Source organism: Nesoenas mayeri (assembly GCF_963082525.1).
Source record: "Nesoenas mayeri genome assembly, chromosome: 5".
Taxonomy (NCBI): domain Eukaryota; kingdom Metazoa; phylum Chordata; class Aves; order Columbiformes; family Columbidae; genus Nesoenas; species Nesoenas mayeri.
In genome coordinates, this window is record NC_137548.1 from 16,017,456 (window position 1) to 16,032,832 (window position 15,377).

The 15,377-nt window shown below is 43.3% G+C and overlaps 1 protein-coding gene across 1 annotated transcript in view; it reads left to right on the plus strand.

Moving 5' to 3' along the window:
- Positions 1-212: 212 nt before the first annotated feature.
- CLMN (calmin) overlaps positions 213-15,377 on the plus strand; it is a gene marked incomplete at both ends in the record, with an annotated part of 70,496 nt that continues 55,331 nt past the window's right edge. The window contains one exon of the mRNA XM_080345564.1: positions 213-294. Within this exon, the coding sequence (XP_080201690.1) occupies positions 213-294 (82 nt within the window). The remainder of the gene's footprint in view (positions 295-15,377) is intronic.

Genomic DNA, 15,377 nt, shown 5'->3' on the forward strand with positions numbered 1-15,377 from the left:
CCGGGCGGAGAGACGGAGGGAGGCGGGCGGGCGGGGAGGGGAGGGCCGCGGGGCGGGGCGCAGCGCGGCGCGGAGAGGGGCCGCCCCCCCGCCCGCTCCGCGGCCGCCGTCGGTGCCGGTGAAGGCGGCGGTGGCGGTGCCGCCGGCTCCCGCCGCCCCCCCTTCACCTCGCCCCGACCCCGGAGCGGGCGGCCCCGCGTCCCCCCGTCCCCATGGCCGGGCAGGAGTGGGACTGGTTCCAGCGCGAGGAGCTCATCGGGCACATCAGCGACATCCGAGTGCAGAACCTCCAAGGTAAACCAACACCCCCGGAGAAACCCCTCCCTCCGGCCCCGCGCCGCCCCGCTCCCCTTCCTCGATGTGCCGGTCCTTCCTCCTCCGCCTCTCCCCGTGCCCTGGCGTGGGTCTGCCGCGGGCTCTCCAGCCCGCCCCCCTGGGCCGCCGTGTGGGAGTCCCCCGGCTCCCCGAGGCGGGGGCGGTGCGGGTGTGGGGCCGGAGCTGCCGAGGGGGAGGACGAGGGGGCCCAAAGTTCCGCCCGGGCGCGGCGACGGGCCCGTCCTGCCCGCCGAGAGCCCCGGCGCTGGGGCGAGCGGTGCCGGGCCCCACGGGAGGGACGACGGGGCGCGGGGGCTCCGCTGGCGCTGGGGATGCTGCGGCGGCGGGGGGGCGGCACAGCCGGTGTCCCCGCCCCGGGGGGACACTGCCACCCACAGCCTTCTCTTGAGGGCCGTCGCGGAGGGGGCTGCCGGCTCCCCTCGCTCCCCATCGGGTGCACCTCACCGGCTGGGCGGTGCCGGGGCGCTGCCTGCTCCGCTGTAGCGGGGCCTTTGCCTTTTGCTGCTTAGGCGCCCCATAAACTCGGGGTGGGGGGGCAGAGCCCGCCCCGCCACTCCCACCTGGAGATTTGGAGGTACTCGGCCGCAGCCAGGATACGGCTCTAGGTCCGTGTCAGCGCAATCTGAAGGGAAGCCGATGGCTATCTAAGTGCTCAATTCAGTGTACCTTCTCATAAGCTTCTGTTGAATAAACATGGGCAGAGCTTTTGGATAAATCATCTACGAGATGCTCTCCTATTCAGCCACAGGCTGTGCTGGCGGAAAGGATGCAAATACCTAGATTTGAATGTAGTTTGGTACCAGTGTAGTACTTCCTCCGAAGTTATGCTTGCCCCTTACCAGCTAGCTCTCCGTGATTGGCAGGGACAGCAAGAATTGATGAAAGAAGAAAAAGCAGCAGTGGTTTATGGGAGAACAGTTTGTTTAATGTAATATACTAATCTTAATCAACAGCTCACGTTACACTGCAATATATCTTCATGTTCCATAAAAAATAATAGACTTGAATTATAGGTCATTATCTCTTCCTGTTTATGCATAATGATATTAGGGAACTGTCTACTGGCAGAGGCAGTGCAGTTGCTGGAAATTAGTTTTGGTTTGGCCTGATTATAGAAGATGTACAATTTATAAAAAGAGACACTCAAATTAGCCATTCTTTCAGCTCTGATGTTGTATTAATACAGTTAAATGCTGGTGGGGTCACTCCACAACATTTTGACCTGCATCATCATGACCTCTGAAATTCAGATTTTGAGTACAGCCAGGACTGTTGATTCCAGGTTGAACTCGCCTTTGGTTTTGAGAGTTTCTTATTACATTGTATTTCTACAGTTCTATATCTCTGACTCCTGGCTCTGTCTCTTGATTCTGTGTGTTAGCATGGATGGCCTGCACCTGATCTCTTTTTGCTCAAAACTGTAGCAATTAAACCAGGTTTAACTATTAATTCATGGGCATTTTTTGAGAAGGAATAGAAATCTGTTCTTAAAAAGAGTAACAAGTTTGTGGTTTTGCCTCTCAGCCATTTGTGTAACAAGGAGTTAAAACTCATTTTCTTTTCTGGAACTTAAAATGCATTTATACAGATGCACACAGCCTTCTCTAAAATTCCTATAGTCCTGTAGGAGAATGTCATCCTACAGGGCAAATTCTTTTGAATAACATGTTCATGAAAAAAACTCTTGTTCCCTTCTTGCCATACAAGAGGAAATTTGAGAGATATATTAGTTGTCACCTTGCTTGCACTACTAAATAGGGTTTTAAGAAGTTTGATGCCTGGTGTGGGCTATTATAGGGGACAAAAGGCATTTCTTCTAAGGTGCTGCTCCAAAGCAAGTGATAATATCTATCGCTTACAGTATATATGATTCGTAACACATAGTTCTCACATTTTCTTCTGGAGATGAAAAACGTTTTACAGATGGTGAGTCTGATACTTGGGAGAGTGTGATTTTTGTCACTTGGGAGCTCAGTGGCAAAGCATAGTGCTTCTCTTCAGTGTGGTTTCTTGTAAAATGGCAGCATATGCTCTATGTTCAAATGTAGTAATTAAACTTGCTCCTGCTGCATAATTCAAAATTCATTCTCTTCAAAACAATGCGATCTGAATCACTGCTAGTAGCATTGTCACTTGCAGAATCAATAACAGATTTGATGTGCTAGAAAGTCGTGAGTCTAGGATGAAAAACCAGCGGAGGCTGATGCAGAATTCCCAGCGGCACCAGCAGAGCTCCTGCAGGGTCACGCTGCTCAGGGCCACGCGAAGGACCTCAGGTGCTGCGTGTCCTCGTCTGCTGCTCCGTCTCCTGCTCCTGCAGCGCTCTCTTGCAAGACCAGCTGTGTTTGGGGTGGGTGCTGTGAAGCCCATGGCTTGCCTTATTCCAGAATGCTTCCTTTACATGGGACATTTTACATATGTGAGGGTGCTTCCCAGTCTCTGGGGCCCCCATGACATGAATTTAGACCTGAGTGGTGTCTGCAGTACACAGGGAGAAGAGGAAAGGTAGCAGTTAAATATTTGCAGATATGAAGAATACAGGAAAACACTGGCATATCTGCGTGGAGATGGACACTGACATCCTTCTTTTGATGCACAGAGCCAGCCAAACATGAGGTCTTTCAGGTCTGGAAGACAGATAGAGGCATTACTGTTATGCTGTGTCCAAGCCATCCTGCCCAGCAGCTAATTGGACATGGTTTAGTGGTAGAGTTACGTGATGGGTGGACTCGATCTTAAGGGTTTCTTCCAATCAGAATGATTCTGTGATGGAAGAGCACAACGAGATGAACTCAAGTGGTGATGACCATGAGAAATGGTACCACTAGCACCTCAGTAGCCTACCTGGTATTAAAAGTTTCTGCAGGCATCATACAGCCATCTGCTGTAGCGGTTTTCCATACCCTTTCTGCCTCCTTTTTAAAAAGCTAGAATTATTCATTTCTCTTGAAAATTTCTTCGTTATGTCTTAGCTAAGCTATAGAGCACTGCTGACAAAAAGTACTATTTGAAGATGGCATATGCTGTTTCAGTCTGTTACATCTTCCTTCTTCTAGTTTGGCAGTTTCAAATCCAGGAAGGTACCAGGATGCTGGTTACTGTGAAGTGTCTGCTCTCATGGTGGTGCTTTTGCAGTGGTATTACCCCACTGAATTCAAGAGTTGTTCTAGGTGCATGTGCTGGGTGCAGAAGTAGCCTCAGGAACTATATATTCTGTCATATAACCAATGGATGAAATTATGGCATCTGTGAGGCTTTCATCTGTTTCATCGGGAGACTAAAAATGACAGCCAGGTGTGAAATTTGCTTAAGTGACTGGACTTAGGTAGGATAAAAAAGGTGGTTTTAAGAAAGGAGTTACAGCCGAATGTTTATACGTGAGCATATGATGATGGGCTTTTATTTTCCCTTTCCATCAAGATCAGAGATTTTCCATTTTGTTTTCTCAATGAAGGCAGTGATAGTTCAAAGCTGTCACAGATAAGCAATGCTAAAAGCCAAGCACTCTGCTTCTGTTCTCGACAGAGGTAATTTCAGGGAACAGAGGCAAAAATAACAATCTGATGGGGAAAAGGAGAGGGGAATGTAAAAAGGGAATAAGCACCAGTTATGGTGATGCACAAACTAAGTTCCTTACTCCAGGTCTGTTTGGTTTCTAGATGCATTTAATAAATTGATATTCTTATGCAATTTGTTCTATTTGTATGTTCCCCATAGTGAATTTCTCCACATACTGAAAGAGAAAAATGGAAAGCCTGTGCAGAATGTAGGAGCACATCATCAAGCAGTGGAATGCTCAATAATTAATTTCCTGCCATGAGATGGGTTTTTTTTCTCTTCCTTTCTTTCATTACAACACCAGCGGGAACATTTTGTTACGACACAAGAATATTTTAAAATCTTTCCTACTGGAAGCTTGATTTAGGATCATCAGAAATATACTCCCTTATGTGGTGAATTGCACTCACTAGAAAGAGGCGACATCTTCACCAGGAATTATTCTCTTTTAGGTAATATTTTAGTCCTGTGCTTTGCAGTAGTCTGAATGTATATTTAGTATTATGTATCTTCCCTTAAATTCCTTGGAATTAAATATGCGGAGGTGAATACTTGTGCGGTCAAGTATTATTGTCCATCTCTGACAAACAAGTACTGTTACCACCATTTAAAATAATTATGGTTTGAATGTCTATTTCTTATAACAGAGTACATGGGCTGGGATGGTAGAACTCTACCATTCTTCTATCAGAGGACTAGACAAGGAGCCCAAAGTCCTGCTACTCATCATTGTGCTACTCACTCAGGGCTTGATCCAGAACTCACAGAAATTCATAGATGTTTATTCTTTGATTTCAGTAAATTTCGATGCCTTCTTGAGTCTCAGGTTTGCTCTGCTGAGGGTTGCATGGCCTTCAAACATACCTGGAAGGCTATACAGGAACATACTGTAGTGATGTCACAAATAATGCCAAAAAACACTGGTGACAGGCTGAAAGAAATAAACTGAGCAATACCAGCCCCACTGGCTCCCCCATCCTCGTCCTAGTTTGTACCTTTTCATTAATCACTTAGTCATAAACTCACAGCAGTCTCTTATTTTCCTTGTCTTTCTGTTTGGATCCTTAAGATTTAGACTTTTGTAAGCTGTGGACAGTGGTAACTGGTATGAACCTCAGCTTCCTTTGAGATAACGGGTCCCAAAAGCTGTGTCTTAAGACACAGTGAGGATGCTTAACTCCTAATAGTTAACTGTCTCTTTCAGTGAGAGTATCTCCATATCTTTTCTTTGGGGACCTTAAGCATCTCTGAAGGACATCCATCAGGAACAGCTTATAGGCAGTCAGGAACTCTTGAAAATGTTTCTCTCTCTATTTTTGTATATCCATTTATGTATGAAGCATAATTCTTCTGACAATCACACCTAACTAGATAAAGTAATCTTTTTTTTTTTTTTAAATTATAAGATACAGCAGCATTCAGTCTGTTTGCTGTAGTTTGTCATGCCTTTCAAACACATGGAAATTTTACAAGTGGAAGGAAACCTTTTTTAATGTATCCATTCATTCTGAGAAAAGCAAGGTACTATAACTGTTCATTACTTTAATTTGTCTATAACTTGTCCCCATATCTAGCGAGATTTCATTCTCCATGTAGACATTTTCATTTCAGTGGAGCTCTTTGTAGATTAAGGTAACATTTAGAAAGATTAAATTGCTTGGAGAATCCTAGATGAAGCCCTATAGAACCACAAAGTGATGCTATTCTATGTAAAAGTGAAGTTAAATAGGCCTGAGAGTTATAAGATCCAGGTATAAGAAGCCAAAGATAATGCTGGAAACATAGGTCTTCTGGTGGGGATGGTCTCCATAAGGGCACTCTCATACCTGACAGTATTTGTCAGCAATGGAGGGAAAACTTACCTGCTGCAGATGGAGGGAGCCCTGGGAGTGAAGTGAAGGAGCAGTGAGAGGCAAGGCACAGATTACAGGTTTCAGCAGGCAGTTTAACAAGGTCAATGCCTCATTTCTCTAACAAATTAGGAGTCTGGTCTCTCTGTCCCATAGCACGGATGAAATTACACCAAATTCAAATCATGCCCAGTAGCTCTGCAGTCAGATGAACGCTTACACCTGTGTATTAACACCTCACTGTAAGAGAGACTGTGTTTGGCATCCAAGTATGGACCTGACTCAAGGCATGGGGTTGATCCGTTGTCACTCGCCAACATCAGCTTCTCTTTTCTTTTCCTTGGTGAGCTGTTCAATCGCTGACAGCCTCGGTGTTTGGAGATCTGGTGACATCTCAGACCCTATCGCTTGCCTGCAGTCGAATCGCAGTTTAAAAATGGCAGTCTGTAAAATACAGTGATTAAACTAGCGCTGATTAAAAAATGTCCTGTACTTTTCATAGTTTCTCCTGCTTGTTTTTTGTTTTGTCCACCCGGCATGGACAGAAATTCAAAAAACGTTCTTTGTCCTAAAGACCATGTTGAAGTTATGTCACTTGCATTCTGAAGTATTTCTCACCTTTACTTTGAAAATATTACAAAAGAATTAATTCGTTTCCTTTTTACATTTTAAAGACAGCTTCCTGTTGGACTAGAATAAGCAACCTTGGGCATTTTGGCTTGTCAATGTCTGTTTAAACATTATTGTTTATGTCCTACGCTGCTTAAACTTAGTGTTATTGCAGAATGATTGTCAAGGGGAAGTGCCAAATGTTATCTGTCTCTTCATGTAGAAGTCAAAAATATTCTTAAAATTATATATTCAGAAGAAGAAATTACCTCTGTGTCAGTGCCGGGGTGGTGAAGGGCATCACATCACCTTTTAAGAAATTTACATGTTTCTTTACCTACTATTCTATTTTTACCTCTCCCCAACCAGTTAAATACAGGGACTGTAGGTGGAGGATTGCAGGATGGATTTTGCTTCATTATAATTGCTGCATATTTCTGTGCAAACAGCTGAGCTGTGTTTTAGCTGTTGTTTGAGGCTTTATAGCTACAAATGCGAGTTTAAATTGACATCTTGTAAGGAGGCTCATAATAGCAACAGCCTGGATGTCTGCAGAGTGAACACTTGTGGACATGTAACCTCCAGCAGAGAGGATTTCCTTCTAAAACCAGAAATCCCACTGCATCTGAAAAGATGTTATCAAAAGCACTTGAAAGAAAACACTCATCTCTATGCCTGTTACTTAATTTAATGGCATGATTCATGAAATTTGTGTAGTACTTTGAGGGATTTTGTTAATTATTTTCCACTAGACAGACGTATAGAAAAATATATTTTAACTGTAGTATCTTAAAAAGTTCTGATATATATCAGTGTAATTCAGACCCAATGAATCTATGAACAATGAGTTTCCCTGTTTCTTACACTTTTTATGTAGCATCTTTTACTGTTGTTAGTCAGAAATGACATCTTTCTCGTTCATAATTCTCTAGACCAACGCTGTTGATTTGCTTCAATGGGGAGATTTTTGTGCTTTTCTCCTTTGGTAGTATAATTCTAGTTTACAAAATAAACGCTCATTAAATATGTGCCACAGGATTAATTTCAAATAGAAACATTTATATACCAGTCCTTGTTGACTTTAATGCATGGATCCCTTTGGATCTTTATCCTACCCTAATTAAGACTGGAGATGAGTGCATTTCATAGTGTCCCAAGCTGGACAAAGAAGCCTTTGCTTTTGTGCAGTATCCATTATCAGGAAACACGGCTGTTTAGTGGTGTTTAGATTGGCAGGGCAGGCAGAGCCCAGCCCTGCAGCACAGACCCCTGAGGCTGCGGTGCTGCCTCACTCACCCCCACGATGCTCTATACGTCTGAGCCCATGCGGAGCCCTGCTAAAGTCAGGGATGCTTTGCCCATGAAATGGCCCAGTGACATCAGATTGTGTCACGTGCACAGGGATTTTAAGTAGAAGGCCAAATATTGGCTGAAGGCAGCAAGTCATGTTCTGCTGGTCTGTACCAGGGGATTTGTGGCTTTTCAGGCAATTGGACTTCTCGTTTTTCTCTGTCACGTTTGGGTTGAGTTAGAGGCTCTTGTAGTTACCTGGTTGTGAAATGAGTCTCGATTGTCTAATTAACTGCTGTCTTGGTGAACACCATGGTGCTTCTGTTCTTATACTGGGACCCCCAGGGTGGGTGCTCCGTGTTTTAGCCAGACTCAGATGGAAGCTCACATTTAGGTCTTGCACCGCAAGTCATCCCTCAGAGGGACCAAGGCTCTCCCAAGCAGCTGTTGTTCACTGTGGCTCAGCAGTTGCAGTCTCCATGTTAACAAAGAGACCTTAAAAGAAGATATTTTGTACATTGCACCAGGAAGAAGGTATTTACAAGGGAGAAGATGAACTTCAAATACACTGCCTACATGCATTTTTTTCCCTCCGCACCCAGTTTACTGTTACTGTAAGGGGTTACCACTTCTGTCAGTGGTGACACAGCAGGTCCTACTGTTTTGGACCTGTTCCTCAGAATAATTCACTTGGTAGCACTTCTGAAACCTCTGAAAGGTCTCTGATGTGTGCTAATCTTGCTGTTGCCTTCTAACTCTGAAGTGCTTATGAGTAGCTACATTTTTATTCTTCCAGCATATTTTTCCTATGTTTTCTTCAACAAGCCCAAATAGCAGTACAATAAACCCCTCGACGATCAGGCGACCACGCATTATTCATGTGTTGTGAGAGCTGTATCACAGCCCGGAGTGGCCGTTCCATGCGGCTCCAGCTGAAGCCCTGAGTTGCTGCCAAAGCACAGGGGCAGGTTACGAGCACGAGCTGTCTTTCTGTTGTGTACTAATGGTCAGATAGAAGTACTTTGCCATTTTCTTTTATTCTTTGCAAAGAACCCCCTAATGTATGTCAATAAGTGTTTTGCATATGCAATCAGTGTAGTTCACAACCAAGGGCTAATTAAGCTTCTCTTGGCTCGGTGAAAAATAAGAAGGGCAAGAGAGTCCTGGCACCGCAACAAATGAGAGCAATGCCAACGAAGATAACTTTGTTAAAATCTAATCCTTCATATGACTGCATCTGGACACGTGATTAAAGCTTCCTGGCTCTTACTGATGTTCATGATAAACACGAACTGCAGTTATAACTTAATAAAGATATTGAATTTATAAATAACATGGTATGAAGTGTCCACTTCAGACTTATTGTCTGGGATATATATAAGGAAATAAACATAAATCTGTCTGGGCTCTTTGCCCAGGGAGAGTAACCAAGGCAAACAGAGGTGGGCAGATGGGGGAGAGCCATGGAAAAGCAGGGTGCCCAATCCCAGCTGCCTGGTCCTCAGAAGCCTGATGGGAGCGCAGGAGGGGCTGTGGCCAGCACTTCTGTGGGGCACTTGAAATCAGTGAATCGTGAATATCCTGCCCAAACAAGATGATGAGATTTCAGAGACAAAATTCCCATTAGATTCTCCCTTTTTCACAAGGTACTTGGTAGGCCTTTTTCTGTTACAAATCCTGAGTGACTCCAGCAGTTATTGTTCAGAGTAGCTGGAGAAATGTTTGGTCGTTGTCCTTGTTCTCAGGTTCCACGCTGGACAGGGGACTTCCCAGCCCTGATGATTAATGCCACTGAACAGCATTTGGTTCCTGTTACCCTCAGGTGGTTTTTTTGTCTTTTTTTTTTTTTTTTAAAGATCTTCCTGGATACAGGGCAAGGAGTGATTTAAAGCTGTAGAGACTCTTGTGTGAGGTTTTCCATTTCAGCTCATTATAAAGAAAAAGGTTTTAAAGGGACCTAATGTTAGTTAAAAAGAATTTGTGCTCAGGCTTCTTCCAGAAGTTAATCCAACTATTGACCTTGGCTGAAAGAAGACTGAGTACGAATTTTTGCTGGCTAAGCTGTAGTTCTTCTTTTGAAGGTAGATGGTCTTTTTGATGTGTTCAATTTTGACCTTTCAAAACTTTTAAAACATTGTGCGTATACCAGAAGGACCAAAGATAGGAGCTTTAATTGTCTTCAAAAACTGTGAGTATCAAGAGGAAGCACCATGTATTAGCTGCTGATACAGCTAAGGGATGCTATAAAGTCCTTCAGCTGTAACGCTGCAGTTGACAGTATCAGTCATCATGAGTTCATTTTAATTTAAGAACTTGGAGGTCACACCAGTGTGACTCCTCTGAAGTCAGGAAGCGGTTGTGACCCCAGTGGTGGTAGCCCATGTCTGCAGGACAAGGTCAGCGCATGCTTCCCATCCAGTCCTGGGTGTCACTGAGAGGGACCGTCCTCAGGTGCTGAAGGATCCAGATGTGGCTGGGGAGGTCTGGAAAGCTGATACCTGTCTGTCTCACAAGACTCTTTGAAAACTAATTAAAGCATCCAATTATATTCAGATTTTATTTCAGATGGTCAGATCTTGGATAACTTTCAAGTCCTTAACTTCTTTTAATTTTACAGGGGGTGTCTAAGCATTTTTTTCGTTGCCTATCCCACAGATGGCTCTAGAGCAATTATTTTCATGCAAGATCTCCATCTTTTCCATGCATATGGTGTCCTTCACTTCTGTGCTGAGACTGATGATGAAAGCCTGTTGCTGAGGTGGTCTGGGTACCTACGGCAAGCTCAGATGGGACCCCTGTGTTGCATCACCCAAGCCAATAGACAGCTTTGCTGTTCAGGCACTTAATTATGAACTGAATGTTCACTAGACCTCTTATATTCTCATTTCACTAATGAACCAAAACTTACAAAGAGTGACTGACTGTGGAGCTGCTGCAGTTTGGGCTCTGTGAGCCAAAGTTTCCGCTCGTTTCATTTATCACACTAATGATCAGTTTTGGATCTTGAACACAGGCTGCCTCTCAGGAGCTGCATGGAGAACACAGATTAATGTGCTAACCTGATGTCCACAAAAAGATTGGCATGGGCTGCCCACTGCATTTTGACTTGCCAGTCCTGCTGCACGTGTATGTTCTTGACGCTGCATCCTTACAGAAGGAGGGGGCTGCTCTGGGTGTGGAAGTTGCATTTCATAACTGTGGTTTTACAGAAGGGGTCCAGGCTTGAGTTCTGGTACTCAGATATTGATGCCCGTAGGCTTTGCTTTCCCACTGCTCTGCGTTTGTCTTGACTAAAATTGAAATGTGTTCTTAATACATTCTAGCAGGGAGTTATTCTGTTTCTTTAGTATTTGAGCGTCTCCTGGTTTTGATGCATTTGACACCCCTACGTTAAGGTTAGAGATTACTTGCACATGAAAGCCAGAGGGCTTGTTTCAAGTTTATCCAGACAGCCTAATAACATACTTCTCTGTGTGTGAACGTGGAAAGCTTTGGTAGAGCAAGCCTTGAACCACGGACTTCTCTTTCCAAAGTGATCATTGTAACTACCTGACCAAATTCCTGTCTTTGCATCTTCTTTTTCCTTTCCTTCACCATCTGACAGCAAAAGCTCATAATGTCATCTAACAATTCTCATGAACTGTAATACATATATGCTGCCTTCTCTATTGTAAGCTTTTAAAACTTGCTAATTCACAGGAGTTACCAACCCACCTTTCGTCCCAGCATATGGTGGTCCCATGTTTGGCAGTGGGTGGTTTCCTTCTGCGTTTGCTCGTCCTTGTTGGTGTTTTCTCCAGTGCACACCAGTTGGTGCAAAGGCTAACTGAGTGCAATCAGATTTCATTTTGGCTTGCCTTCGGGTTTTTTAAATGCAAGAAGAACAAAATGTTTGTGGAATGGAGTCCACCTGCTTTTTTCTACTTCTCCCTATTTGTGAAGAAGTATTTTTGAAGTCTCTTGTTGATCACCTTTATAAATTACTATTTTATCACCTTCAGGTAAAACTGTTTTTTTCCAAGTACTTTCGAATAATCTCAGTCAAGATCGAAATCAGCTGTGCTCCCTCTGCCTCTTCTTACTATGCTTTCAGTTCACTGAGTTTGTTCTAGGAGTTTTGTTTGCTTTTTTTTGAGTATATGTTGCTAGAAAGGAGATAAAGCGGAGCTGAGGAAGAGAGAAAACTTGCTACTAGAATCTGGAAGAGGGTAATTAATGGTGAACATCTCCGGGAACTATGATTTGTTTTCTTTGAGGAATGTATGCTAATAAAAGCTTTCCGTTTGCATGCATAAATGAGTCTGATTAAATTTTATCCCAGGCTGAACTTGCTGTCAAATCATACTCTTCAGTTCAGTCCTGCAAATCATCCAGATATTATTTTAAGAGAGCAGTGTTACATCCACTGTCCTGAAACCCTGTCTGAAAAAACTCGGTGGGGTAGAGAGGAAGATCAAGGGAGAGCTTACTTAGGACACGGATGAGACGTATTTATCTTACATGAATGTAGAGAGATATCTACCTAAAGATGTCTTTCTGCCCTAGATGATTATAAGGACATGTTCTGCATGAGAAGGAAGCCAGAGAGTTTAGAGAAACAAAAGTAGACATAGGAGAACAGTCAGATTCTGTTTTTCCTTTCCGCAAAGGTCACAGAGGCAATTAATTGCCTCACCTTGAAATGCAGTTTATGATGGAAGTTCTGTGATACCACAGAGTGTAAGCGGCCTTGAAGGTAGTTGTAGTTGGTGTCATGTGGCGTTACAGCTTGATAAATAAGCCATTCTGACCTGGAAGACTCCTTTTCTTCTTTGTTTTCTTTTCCCACTTTCTCGAGCTTTTTGGTGTCTGGTGATCTCCATCTGGGCTTGGCTTCATGGAGTGAGGAGAGGAGAGCATTGCTGTTTAGTTTCATGACTCTTAGAGTTCAATTATTATTGGTAAAGGAACGAACAGATGACAGGTGCTTTGCTGAGCCCTTTCTCCCCACTTTCTCCATCTTTCTGTCACTGGAGCACGGGAAGTGCTGAGACCTGGCAGCTCCTGAAACAGACCAGGCAAGGCCTCCCCATGGCACTTGGGCACTGACTTGTGATCAGTGCGTGCGTAGGAGCTGATCCATTACTTAAGGCTTCTTTGGGAACCCCAAAGAACAATAATATCCTGTTGACTAGGATTTTACTATTTATATCCATCAGCTGAGCAACCGCCTCCTCTGCCTGCTCCCTGGTTACCAGTCTGTAAATCTCTCTTTGGGCCACGTTGTCTGTTGCATGGTTGACAAATTGATTTTTAATTTCAAAATGAACTTGCTTGAGACACTTAGAAGGGCAAATACAGTAATGAAGAAATGTGTCAGCTTTTCTTGCTTAGTTAACCTGTTAGCCTTTTGGACATCAGGCAAAGAGACTGGCAGGATGCTAACCTAAAAATAAGGGGTATCATTAGAAAACAGTACAAACCTATAGCAATGCAAAGAGGAAAACAATTAGATCCCTTATAGGTATGTTTGTAGAGAAGTGCTGACACACACCTGTCAGATTAAACACCGAATCCTGCCACCCACATACTGTCCCAGCAGTTTATTCCTTCCTTTTTTCTTCCTTTATTTTTCCTGCAGCAGATTTTCAATCTACTTAAATAGAAAAGGTGCCATCTTTCAGAAAAACCCTTCCCTGGCTTTGAAACATAGGGAAAAACATGTCAAATTTAGCCTGGTGTTTTCTAGACTGTTTTTGAAAAGGCGAGCCTTTTGAGAGGGGCTGTACAATTCACTTCAGAGAGAAGAAATACAGTCAAATCTGTGGGAGTCTGCTAGGGTGAAGTGAAAAGAATGCAATTATTTCACTGGGAGCTTTTATGAAGATTTTTGAGGCTCCTTTCAGAAACCGAAGTGTGTTAATAATGGGACTTAGTCATAAAGCCCAATTGCTTCGGCTCCGATATGGATAAACCCTGTCACGGTGGGAGGGGGTTACACCTGATCTGAATCAGAAGCAGCCACTGCTCCGAGGTGGAGCTGTTTTTAACTATGTGAACACGGATCACGTAGTTCCCTTGTTTTGCTTTGGTGCCATCCTGTGTGACCAGAGACCAGTTCTTTTCTGAAGACCTTACTGGTGTATCCCCCAGGGCAGCACCGCGCAGCCCTCGGCTCCACAGTTGCTTCTTCTCCGCACTTTGGTAACACGATGGTTCTGCACAGCTCCCCTCTGGCACTCCCCAGCTCTGCCCTTTGGGGTTTTCTAGTGAATATACATCTTCCTTGTTAAAGCACTGCAAGCAAAATACAGGGCATGTTGAGCAGTTAAAAGTGAGCTGGGAGTACTCGGAGAAACCAGTGTATTTGCTGAAACCATTTTTTAATTATAGTGAAAGCTTTCTGCTTATAGAAAGTTTGGAGTATTTTTGTTACCATCTGGATACCTAAGCTTGGACAACAAATCACTTCTGACATAATGACGACAGCGTATAATACTGTGTTCTTCTAACCCATGTCTCATTAATGTGGAAGCACATGGATTTTCCTGCAAAATGTTGATTCGCCATCTGTGCTAGTATTCTTTGTATGAAGTGAAAGACTGCCCTTTGTGTTGCGATTGCAATAGACCCGTTCTGTTTTACTGACTCTTCTCTCTTGGACCAAATGGGTAGGTCACAGAACAAAATAAAACTGCATCAGGCAGTACCTCCTGCTACTGCTTATCTACCTTACTCCCAATGTGGGAGCTATCAAAATTTATTAAAGGTGGAACTCAAAAGATTTAGTGACATTTTTTGTTGTTCTCACTTTTCCTTTCCCATGCTTTGGCTTTAATTTGCTTACTTGAGCTGTAAGCCTCTGGTTTGGGGGAAAATGTAAATTCCTTGTATGCCTGTTGTAGCTGTCAAAACCTAAATTGGAGAGTGTGTAAAGGACAGTAACATTGCTGAAGTTAAAATGGTTTAGGTAGATTTAAAATGGTTTAGGTGGGAGTTGCCCAATGAATGGGTTGCAGTTTGTTTGAGTCCTGTTGCACTTCAATTATTATATAAAGTAGCTTAGAGGTTATTTACCTTCAGAGCATTTTGAGTCTGGTCTAAGTCTGGGGATCCTCAGCGTCATTGTACTTCTCCACTGACTTCTTAACTGCACTTTAAATTTTTCTGCCTTCAATGTGAGGCATTTCATATTTGCAGATTAATAGTTAGGATTCCTATAAAGAAGATGTCACAAAGCAATCTGTCTCTTCACCATCAAGTTATTTGAAGTATCACAAAAAAGATGTTTTACTTACTCTGAAACTTTATTCCGCTACCATATAATTGGTAGCTTGCTTCATACTCACAAACCAGGACTGGTGATTTCCATATTAAACCCATCAAACCTGGGGATCTTTAATCATCATATTTTTTCATTATCTCTCTCGGGTTTTGCTTTTTCATGTTCTTGAACCTGAGAAAAAGATGGAACATCTTTAAGTAAATAGGTATATTAGCAGTAAAAATGTAGTCTGCTTCAGTAAATTAATCAACATAGTATGTTTTAGCACAGTACAATTAAGAGACAGATTCTGTTGAACTTTGGTAGTTTTACTTCTGCAGCCTCAGAGATGAGCTGCTTTGTGGAAGATATTGATCTAAATTTTATTAATGAATTTTTAAGGTAATTTTGCCACATCAGTAGATAGAACCAAAGGAGGAGGAAAGGGCTTAAAAAGAGATTCTTTCTGATGTTTTGTGAAACAAAATCCT